Raw genomic sequence first — 10,516 nt, forward strand, 5'->3', positions numbered from 1 at the left:
CAGCCCAGAGGTCCCCTTAAGCTTCAGGTTAAGAACACCTCTTTCCAGCCAAGCACGGGGACTCACGCCTGTGATCTCAGCACTTTGGGAGGCCGAGGCGGGCAGATCATGAGGTCAAGAGATCGAGATCATCCTGGCCAACACGGTGAAACCCTGTTTCTATTAAAAATATAAAAATTAGCTGGGCATGGTAGTGCGCACCTGTAGTCCCAGCCACTCAGGTGGCTGAGGTAGGAGAATCACTTGAACCTGAGAGGCGGAGGTTGCAGTGAGCCGAGATCACGCCACTGCACTCCAGCCTGGCGACAGAGCGAGACTCCGTCTCAAAAAAATAAAAAGAACACCTCTTTCCCTTTTTTCCATTCCTGGCTGCGAGAGAGCTGGCCCTTCCTGCCCAGGGAATGGCCGTGGGGCCAGGGCAGCCCTTCCCTTCCCTCCTCCCCAGACCCAGAGCTCAAGAGCCGTCTGTGTGGTCCGCTCCTTCCCAGGTGAATGGCGTCCTGCCCATCCTCCCCCTGCTCTTTCCAGTCCTCTGGGTTCTGGCAACCGCTTGTGGAGAGGCCCGTGTCCTGGCCCAGATGAGCAAGGCCTCACCCAGCTCCCTGGTAGGTTCTTCCAAGGCGTCTGGGGGAAGTGACAGGAACAAAAAGAGGGAGTTGGCGGCGCCAGAGGACAGGGGCAGAAGTCCAGCCTCACTTTGGGCTCGGCGTGTTGGTCAGCCTGGGCAGCTGTCCAGGCCTCGGGCCCTCTCCATTCCAGGAGGGCCCCTAGGCCAGGCCCTGGGTGTGGGTGAGAGTCTACCCTGGCTTCCACCAGGTGGGGAGTCAGGACGGCCCGGGCCCTTTACCAAAGGGGTTGGGAGCCCCGCTGGTGTGGGCCCCACCTCTGCCAGCTTGGAGAGACCTGTGTGAAGGCGGCTTTTTCCTCACTGAGGACCTCGCCCTCTCTCTGTGCAGCTGGCTAAGTTCTCAGAGGACACTCTCAGCAGCTATACGGAGGCTGTCTCCTCTCAGGTACAACGCTGACCCGGGATGGCTTCTCTTGCAGGTCCCTAGAGCCACAACCCTGGGACTCCCCTGTTTTTGGCCTTAAAGCCTCCAACCGGGCTCTTGGAGCCCCACGTCCACCCGTTACATGTGGACATAATCTGGGCCTGTTCCCATAATGTGTGCACGCCCTGCCCTAGAGAAGTGCCTCTCCACCCCAACTTCGTGGTGCTCCCCTGTATTTCCCTCTAGAGGCCATCTCCAGGGAAATGAGGCCGAGCCCTAAATGGCCTTGCAGACTTCCTCTCTCTCACCAGGAAATGCTGCGCTGCATTTGGGGCCACTTCCTGAGGGTGCTCCGGGGGACATCACCAACGCTGAGCCACAGTTCCAGCCTGCTGCACAGCCTGGGCTCCGTCACGGTGAGGGTGGGCCTTGCGGGGAGGAGGCACCTGTTGTGCCCGCCCTGCTCTCTGGCTGGGCCTGGGCTGCCCACCTGCCGCTTGAGTGGCCCCTGGGAAGGATGGGCCAATGCCAGGCTCCTTTCCTATCCCACACGCTTTCCATGCAGGTCCTATGCTGTGTGGACAAACAGGGGATCCTGTCATGGCCAAATCCCAGCCCAGAGACTGTACTGTTCTTCAGCGGGAAGGTGGAGCCCCCTCACAACAGCCATGAGGACCTCACTGATGGCCTATCCACCCGCTCCTTCTGCCATCCTGAGGTAGAGGAGGAGGTACGGCCGGCTCCCATGGGCCCGACTCTGGGCCAGGCTATTTAGCCTTGGAGCCTGGCCAGGGAGGGTGAGGTTTAGGAGGGCGAAGGAGGGTTCAGCACCATTAGGATCTGCTTCTGGGCAGGTGAGGTGAAGACAAGGCAGCCAGGGGACCTAGAAGCATCCTGCCTCCCCGGGCCATGGGAGCCACTGGTCCTAGCCTGTGCTCCTCATTCTCTTCAGCCCCATGAACGAGACGCCCTCCTGGCTGGTTCCCTGAACAACACTCTGCACCTTTCCAGCGAGCAGGAACGTGGCGACTGGCCTGGCGAGGCTCCCAAGCCCCCCGAGCCCTACTCACACCACAAAGCGCACGGCCGCAGCAAACACCCATCTGGCTCCAACGTGAGCTTCAGCAGGGACACCGAGGGTGGCGAAGAAGAGCCCAGCAAGGTGAGGGGAGGAGGTGGCGTGGGGTAGCCACGCCTTCAGCCACAGGCCGTCCTGGCCTCCCTGGCCAGCCTGGCACCACAGGGTCTGAAAGAGCAGGCGTCTCTGCCCTCCATCCCAGCACCTCCAGCCTAGGCCAGTGGCCCCTGAGGCCCTCCCTAAGTCTCTGCTGCGAAGTAGGCGGAGCCTCCCCCACCCTTCCATTCTTGTGGTCGCAATCACTGGTGTCCCTATTGGAACCTTCCAAACACACACAGCCGGGGCTCCCTCTCAGAGATATTCCCTGGCCACAAAAGATCCCTCAACTGTGTCCTCTTTGGTCTGGCCACCCCTCTTTTTGGCTCCTGCCAGTGTCATGAGATATATTAATAGTTCCCAGAAGCAGACAGGAGCCCAAGAAGGACAGGAAGCGGATTTCAGGAGGGAAGGGAGTGGAAGAGAGTGAGCAGGAGCTCTCTCTTGGGAAGGGTGCATTTCAGGGGCAGGAGACCTCCCCAGCCTTAGGAGGTGGGCGGAGCCAGTGCTGGCTTCCCCGCACCCTCTCCCGGGAGGGCTGAGGCTCCCGTCCATGTTTCCCCCAGATCCAGCCCGGGATGGAGAGCGACCCCTACGAAGCAGAGGACTTTGTGTGTGACTACCACCTGGAGATGCTGAGCCTGTCCCAGGACCAGCAGAACCCCTCCTGCATCCAGTTTGATGACTCCAACTGGCAGCTGCACCTCACCTCCCTCAAACCCCTGGGCCTCAATGTGTTGCTGAATCTGTGTAATGCCAGCGTCACCGAGCGCCTGTGCCGATTCTCCGACCACCTGTGCAACATCGCCCTGCAAGAGAGCCACAGTGCCGTGCTGCCCGTGCATGTGCCCTGGGGCCTCTGCGAGCTTGCCCGCCTCATTGGTATGGGCCCCTGTGGCAGGGGATGGCTGGCTGGACCCGCCTCCTAGAAGAGGTCCAGTACCGACTCCTCATGGGACTTAATGGACCTGGCATGGCATGGCCCTAAGTTCCTGTTCCCTGCCCCGCAGGCTTCACTCCTGGGGCCAAGGAGCTCTTCAAGCAGGAGAACCACCTGGCGCTGTACCGCCTCCCCAGTGCCGAGACAATGAAGGAGACATCACTGGGGCGGCTCTCCTGTGTCACCAAGCGGCGGCCTCCCCTCAGCCACATGATCAGCCTCTTCATTAAAGACACCACCACCAGTGAGCCCTGGCTACCTCGGCCAGCATCAGGCCAGACCTTCCAGAGCTTGGCAGGGGGGCTCTACCCAGCTCCACCCATTGCTAGGGAGGCCTGGGCAGATGAAAAGTAGACTGATTCCAAGTGCTCCACTGTGGCAGGGGCTGGACCTGGGGACCAGGGCTGGGATGGTGTTGACTCCAGAGGCCGGGATTGTCCAAAGGATGGGAATATGGTGTCTGCATTCCAAGCCCAGTGGCATTGCAGACCCTTGTTGATCATGAGTCCCAGGGAGTCTCCTCCTCTGGCAGGGGTCCTCAGCGTCCTTCTCCAGGACAGCAGTGTGTTGTCTGTCAGGTCAGAGTGAGGGCTGGGGGCTAGTTAGTGACACTCAGGCTTTGAACTCTGTCCCCCCAGGCACAGAGCAGATGCTGTCCCATGGCACCGCTGATGTGGTCTTAGAAGCCTGCACAGACTTCTGGGACGGAGCTGACATCTACCCTCTCTCGGGATCTGACAGGTGGGTGAGGAAGCATGTGCCAGCAGCAAGAGCAGACACTCTGCCAGGGCACCTGCCCTTCACAGGCAGGACCGCTCACCTCACCTCCACCTGCTTCCCCGGCAGAAAGAAAGTGCTGGACTTCTACCAGCGAGCCTGCCTGTCTGGGTATTGCTCTGCCTTCGCCTACAAGCCCATGAACTGCGCCCTGTCCTCTCAGCTCAATGGCAAGTGCATCGAGCTGGTACAGGTGCCTGGCCAAAGCAGCATCTTCACCATGTGCGAGCTGCCCAGCACCATCCCCATCAAGCAGAACGCCCGCCGCAGCAGCTGGAGCTCTGACGGTACCTCGTGCGTCTGTCCAGCGGGGCTGGTGCTGGGGCTCCCTTGGGCTGCAGAAGCCCAGGAGCAGGGAGGGCTTCTGTAGGGCGCTGGCACCCCCCACAGCAAAGGGTGCAGTGGCCGCAGCCCCAGGCTGGGGTGCCAGTGTGGCACTCTATCCAGTGACATGGGGAGTCCCTTAGTTTCCTCCCTTATCAGCGGGTGCTCACTTGGCCTGCCTCACTGGTTGGTTGTGATGCTCAAGTGGGTAACATGTATCAGAGTGCTTTCCTGGGAAGTTACCAAGCAGCATTCATAGAGCATTAGGCTTGGCAGAATCAGACAGGAGACCAGGTCTCTCACCCCGCCAGTGCAGAGGGGCCCAGAAGCTCCACCACACCACCCCATTCCCACCAGACACACACACTTCCCGGGTTTTTTCAACCCAAGAGACCGTGAATTGAAGCCATTGCTGAGGGTGGGGCCGGTCCCCCAGCCCTGGAGCAGGGCTGGGCAGAAGCTGAAGCCATGCCCTGTCATGGCTCCCAGCTCGGATTCAGCCACCTGACTGATGCATACCTTTCATTGTCTTTTCTCCTGTGTCTGTCGGCTCCTTCGTGTGTCTTGGCTGTGTGCATCTGTGGCTGTGTGTGGTCCCCTGGGGCCTGTGTGCTCCTTGATTTGGGTGTGGCATCTGTGTGTGTGGCCCTGGGCTGGTTCCTGGGTGTCCTGATCGGGCTGTGTCCTGTGTGTCCTGCCTGAAGAAGGGATCGGGGAGGTGCTGGAGAAGGAAGACTGCATGCAGGCCCTGAGCGGCCAGATCTTCATGGGCATGGTGTCCTCCCAGTACCAGGCCCGGCTGGACATCGTACGCCTCATCGACGGGCTCGTCAACGCCTGCATCCGCTTCGTCTACTTCTCTTTGGAGGATGAGCTCAAAAGCAAGGTGGGGAGAGCCATCCCCTCTGCCACCACTAACTCTGTCTCCCATGGGCTTTTGGACCCACATGTTCACGGCTGTCTGCCTTTCACAGGTGTTTGCAGAAAAAATGGGCCTGGAGACGGGCTGGAACTGCCACATCTCCCTCACGCCCAATGGTGACATACCTGGCTCCGAGATCCCCCCCTCCAGCCCGAGCCACGCAGGCTCCCTACACGATGACCTGAATCAGGGTAAGGGCAAAGCCGTGGGGTGGGGACGGGGTGGCGGTGGGAGGATTCCCCTCCTCAGAGCCACAGCCAGGAAGAGCCTCCCAAGAGCCCTCCAGATAAATATATTCCCTTGGGAAATGGCTGTGATGTCCCTGTGGGAAACAGTAGTCAGCAGGAAGGAGTGGACACAGAGGCAGGAAATTCTCTGCCATCTGCAGGGCAAGGACAGGGCCCCAGAAGGCTGGCCCCAAGGTGAGGGAGAGGCTTTTGTCCCCACAGTGTCCCGAGACGATGCAGAAGGGCTCCTCCTCATGGAGGAGGAGGGCCACTCGGACCTCATCAGCTTCCAGCCTACGGACAGCGACATCCCCAGCTTCCTGGAGGACTCCAACCGGGTACGATGGCAGGATCTGTCTCACATGTTCCTGTAGTGGTCCCATAGCTGGTCCAGGGGAGAGGTAGAGAGGTAGTGGGCAGGTACATGAAGGGGAGGGATGGAGGGATGCTGATCCCCATCCTGAAGCCACTGGCATCTCTGCTTTCTCCAGGCTAAGCTGCCCCGGGGTATCCACCAAGTGCGGCCCCACCTGCAGAACATTGACAACGTGCCCCTGCTCGTGCCCCTCTTCACCGACTGCACCCCGGAGAGTGAGTGCTGTGGCCACGGGTACTTGGGCAGCCTGGTCCCTGTGGCTGCACTCTGCCTGGGCCCAGGCACCCTGTGGGCTCTGGAGGGATGTAGGTTTTCCATGCAGGGAGTGAAGAAACCTGGGCTGGGGTCAGCTGGGGAATCTTGTGGGTTGGAGTCAGAAGTGCCAGTGTTCACATGATCCCGCGGCTGGGGCGGGGCTGTTTCAAAGAGGAGCCTACCTCCCATCGCCTCCTGCCGCCCTGTCCCATGGGTCTCTGCCCAGCGCCCACATGGCGCTCTGCCTGCCTGACTCTTGTGCCCTCATATGCTGTCCTCAGCCATGTGTGAGATGATAAAGATCATGCAAGAGTACGGGGAGGTGACCTGCTGCCTGGGCAGCTCTGCCAACCTGCGGAACAGCTGCCTCTTCCTCCAGAGTGACATCAGGTCAGGGCGGGACCCTGGAGCCTGCGGGCCAGCCTCTACCTCCCACACCAGAGGGTCAGATGGGCCTGTATGGGGCTGGGGGTGTGTACCATGGCCGACTTCCCCTGGCTGGGACCAATGCACTTGGGCACGGTGGGAGAAGAGGGTGGGGTGCCCAGTCCTGTGGGAGATGCAGCTGAAGGGTATGTGTCTCCCACCCTGAGAAGCATTGCCCTGGATCCCCTGTACCCGTCCCGTTGCTCCTGGGAGACCTTTGGCTACGCCACCAGCACCAGCATGGCCCAGGCCTCGGATGGCCTTTCTCCCCTGCAGCTGTCAGGGCAGCTCAACAGCCTGCCCTGCTCCCTGAACTTTCGCCAGGAGGAGACCATCAGCATCATCCGGCTTATCGAACAGGTGGGTGCTTTGGCAGGCAAAGGAGGAGAGACGCAGGACCCGCCCGGGGTGGGAGTAACAGCACAGGACCTATCTGGGGGACCTTATGCCCCAGCCCTCCGAGTGGGCTCTCCCAGGCAGTAACATTCGCCTCTGCTCCCCTTATAGAAGCATCCTGGGAGTCTGGCTCTTGGCTGAAGTGTGTCACCTGTTGGGCCTGGGAGAGGACAGGCAGACCCAGCCATAATCTGTCCCTCTTGGTCCCTAGGCTCGGCACGCCACCTATGGCATCCGTAAGTGCTTCCTCTTCCTGCTGCAGTGTCAGCTGACTCTCGTGGTCATCCAGGTGAGGTGGGGCCCGCACAGGCATCACCCCCGTGCCACTCGTCCCTTCACTCAGGGGCCAGCAGAACATCTGAGGAGGGAGGCTGGGGGTAGCAGTACAGTCAAGGGGCCCCCAGAGCCCTGTGAAGCCCCTAGGCTTTTGGAGATGACACTCACTGGCAGAACAGTATTCCCTCCGGCCCCACTTCCCTCTGGCAGGATGTGAGCATCTATCTGGGCCTGGGGCAAGGGAGCTCGGGGGCTCCTATGCCCTTATTATTTGCCTGAATCGAACTGTGGCTCTTGGCTTCTTTCCTGGTTTAGTTCCTTTCTTGCCTGGTCCAGCTGCCGCCACTCCTGAGTACCACTGACATCCTGTGGCTGTCCTGCTTTTGCTACCCTCTGCTCAGGTGAGATGCCATGCAGCTTCCCCACCCCCCAAGCCCAAGCTGGAGGTGTCTGGATGTCACTGTGCAGCCCTAGGAGCCCAAGGTTCTGGAACTGCTCAGGGCTCACCTCCTCTGGTACAGGAGGCATGGAGGGAACCCCCTTTGTCTTTTTTTTTTTTTTTTTGAGATGGAGTCTCACTCTGTCACCCAGGCTGGAGTGCAATGGTACAATCTCTGCTCATTGCAACCTCCGTCTCCCAGGCTCAAGTGATTCTTCTGCCTCAGCCTCCTGAGTAGCTGGGATTATAGGTGCCCACTACCACGCCCGGTTAATTTTTGTATTTTTAGTAGAGTTGGGGTTTTGCCATGTTGGCCAGGCTGGTTTTGAACTCCTGACCTCAAATGATCTGCCCGTCTTGGCCTCCCAAAGTGCTGGGATTACAGGTGTGAGCCACTGCGCCCAGCCTTTGTTTTACTCCATCCCCTCGCCAGACTCGACCTCACACGCAAGACTCCCTAGAGGCTCCCTCTGTGAGAATTGAGGGACAGAGGGTCATTGTCACCATCCCTCTATGTGATCCCTGCTTTTCAGCATCTCTCTGCTGGGGAAGCCCCCCCATAGCTCCATCATGTCTATGGCAACAGGGAAAAACCTCCAGTCCATTCCCAAGAAGGTAAGCGAAGCAGACCCTGTGAGCCTTGCAAGTGAGCATGGAGGGGACAGGGTTGGGGGAGGAGAGAGGGGCTAATCTGGAAGGCTCTGGATGGGAGACTTCAGCAGAACTGGGAAGCTGGCACTTGGTTCCTAGTCTTTCCCCAGATCAAAGAGGAGGTGGCGGCACAGAGCTGGGCAAGACCCCTGCTGGGGTGTGAGCTCCCTATACCCTAGGCCTGACCATTTACTAAGAGCCTGTTGAGTACGTGGAAGAGCTAGGAGCAGCCGGCAGAGGGGCTGTGCGCCCCAGGAGTGACTGGCCTTGTTCCCCGGCAGACCCAGCACTACTTCCTGCTCTGCTTCCTGCTCAAGTTCAGCCTCACCATCAGCTCGTGCCTCATCTGCTTTGGCTTCACACTGCAGAGCTTCTGTGACAGCTCCCGGGCCGGCAACCTCACCAACTGCTCCTCCATCATGCTGCCCAGGTGGGTCCCAGCCCCAGAGATCCACCCACCGCCTGCCTCGCCTCAAGGCTTCCTCCCTCCCCAGCCCAGCCTACCTCCCTGCGGCCCCAGAGGGGCTGAGCCCATGCCTCACTTTGGCAGCAACGACGCCATGGCTCCAGCCTGGTTTGAGGACTTTGCCAACGGACTGCTGTCGGCTCAGAAGCTCACGGCCGCCCTGATTGTTCTGCATACTGGTGAGAGGGCTCCCTGGGAGGGCGCAGATGATGGTGGGAGAGGAGCCCCACTGTGGAATTCTGACCCCCACATCGCCCCACTTTCCCCAGTCTTCATTTCCATCACCCATGTGCATCGCACCAAGCCCCTGTGGAGAAAGAGCCCCTTGACCAACCTCTGGTGGGCCGTGACAGTGCCTGTGGTGTGAGTATCGCTAGGATGGAGGGCAGAGTGCGGGCTGGGGAGGAGAGGGGCTTCTGCAGGGCTAGGATTGGAGGGCGGGCCCGGGGCCAGAGGGTTAACTGTGCCCTGCCTGAGCTAACTGCTGTACCGGGGAGAGCAGGGAAGGAAGCAGGCAGTGTCAGGGCTCACACGGGGCCGCCGCCTCCCGCAGGCTGCTGGGTCAGGTGGTCCAGACGGCCGTGGACCTGCAGCTGTGGACACACAGGGACAGCCATGTCCACGTTGGCCTGGAGGACGTGCCCTTGCTGACATGGCTCCTGGGCTGCCTGTCCCTGGTCCTTGTGGTGGTGACCAATGAGATCGTGAAGCTACATGAGATTCGGTGAGCTGTCAGCAGGGCGCCTCCCTCTGGGTTCAGGCATGTTCCCTAAACCAGTCACTCCCTTGGCGACACTCCCCCACCTTTCCGCTGCTCATCCCTCCCTTCTCCTCTGTTGTCCTGCCCTGGCCCCCGGTCTAAGGATCGCTGCCAACCTGTACCTTCATCTCCTGCCCCCTCAGGGTCCGAGTCCGCTACCAGAAGCGACAGAAGCTGCAGTTTGAAACTAAGCTGGGCATGAACTCTCCCTTCTGAGCCACTGGCTGTGGCCGCCGTACTTGTCCCCATCCCTGGGGCTAAAGCCAGACCCATTTCTGAACAGGGGAGTTGGTATCATGAATGTTTCCGGGTTTGCTCCTGCACCCGTGGCACTGGAAGCCCAGCTCCCCGTGTCAGACCCCGCTGTCTTCCTGGGTCCTGGGGCTCACTGTGGAGGAGCTGACGGCCTGGGCCCTTGGCCAGTCCTGGCTCTTCTCTGGGCCTCACCAGGGACACTCTTGAATGTATGACCTCAGGCGCTCCCTAGAGGGGCCCTCAACCCCCTCGCCTGTGGGCTGCCCCCTTGGGGATCCCTTGCCCCCCAGTGCCTCTGCTTGTGGGTCCCTGGACATGGCCTTGAAGCGAACCTTCTTTGGAGAAGCAACAGCAGCAGCCTTGGCCAGCATGTCCAACTCCCAAGGCTGCCGTGGAGGGCAGGGTGGTGGTGCTTGCCTGGATGCGGCCCCGAGTGCCTCCCCTCCCTCCCTCTGCGGGGGAGTCTCCCGCCTGAACCTGAAGATGGAGCAGGGCCCCGCTTCGCCCTGGAGCCTCTTCCTGTGCCTGGCTCAAGCTGGCTGTCTGTCAGTCTCGGGGAATCTGGCCCAGGTCTCCTCAGCCTCTGCCCCAGTTCTGGGAGAAGTTTCTACTGGTGTATATTTTTTACTGGAAATGAGCCTTTTAGGAATGAATGTAGACTGGTTTGTATTAAAATGTGTCAATTGCTAAGAATCACCTGTGGCTGGTCTGTAAGGCCACTGCAGGGTCTGCCCACCCATGGCGGTGGCTGGCAAAGGGAGGCCTCGCCTTCCTCCATCTATGCTGGTGGGTCCCTCAGGTCTGGCTCAGGTGAGACCCCTGGGGTCAGGGGTCCCCATGTCACAGAGGCAAACACACAG

The 10,516-nt window shown here is 60.2% G+C and overlaps 1 protein-coding gene across 18 annotated transcripts in view; it reads left to right on the forward strand.

Moving 5' to 3' along the window:
- Positions 1-10,352, forward strand: part of TMEM94 (transmembrane protein 94) — a 48,445-nt gene extending 38,093 nt beyond the window's left edge. For 5 of the 18 annotated variants that reach the window (XM_033182154.1, XM_033182162.1, XM_033182169.1 and 2 more), the window contains 22 exons: positions 489-605; positions 957-1,013; positions 1,304-1,408; positions 1,558-1,722; positions 1,945-2,154; positions 2,727-3,048; positions 3,177-3,350; positions 3,745-3,847; positions 3,953-4,170; positions 4,912-5,093; positions 5,182-5,320; positions 5,579-5,694; positions 5,848-5,947; positions 6,269-6,377; positions 6,584-6,773; positions 7,021-7,098; positions 7,401-7,486; positions 8,058-8,139; positions 8,457-8,605; positions 8,726-9,004; positions 9,195-9,365; positions 9,545-10,349. In XM_033182154.1, the coding sequence (XP_033038045.1) occupies positions 489-605; positions 957-1,013; positions 1,304-1,408; positions 1,558-1,722; positions 1,945-2,154; positions 2,727-3,048; positions 3,177-3,350; positions 3,745-3,847; positions 3,953-4,170; positions 4,912-5,093; positions 5,182-5,320; positions 5,579-5,694; positions 5,848-5,947; positions 6,269-6,377; positions 6,584-6,773; positions 7,021-7,098; positions 7,401-7,486; positions 8,058-8,139; positions 8,457-8,605; positions 8,726-9,004; positions 9,195-9,365; positions 9,545-9,617 (3,225 nt within the window). In that variant the 3' untranslated portion in view covers positions 9,618-10,349. Of the gene's footprint in view, positions 1-488; positions 606-956; positions 1,014-1,303; positions 1,409-1,557; positions 1,723-1,944; positions 2,155-2,726; positions 3,049-3,176; positions 3,351-3,744; positions 3,848-3,952; positions 4,171-4,911; positions 5,094-5,181; positions 5,321-5,578; positions 5,695-5,847; positions 5,948-6,268; positions 6,378-6,583; positions 6,774-6,920; positions 7,099-7,400; positions 7,487-8,057; positions 8,140-8,456; positions 8,606-8,725; positions 9,005-9,194; positions 9,366-9,544 lie in introns of those variants that run through there. The other 13 variants (XM_033182166.1, XM_033182172.1, XM_033182165.1 and 10 more) reach the window with 10 other exon arrangements.
- The last annotated feature ends 164 nt before the right edge of the window (positions 10,353-10,516 follow it).

Source organism: Trachypithecus francoisi, unplaced genomic scaffold (assembly GCF_009764315.1).
Source record: "Trachypithecus francoisi isolate TF-2019V2 unplaced genomic scaffold, Tfra_2.0 Lachesis_group20, whole genome shotgun sequence".
NCBI lineage: Eukaryota > Metazoa > Chordata > Mammalia > Primates > Cercopithecidae > Trachypithecus > Trachypithecus francoisi.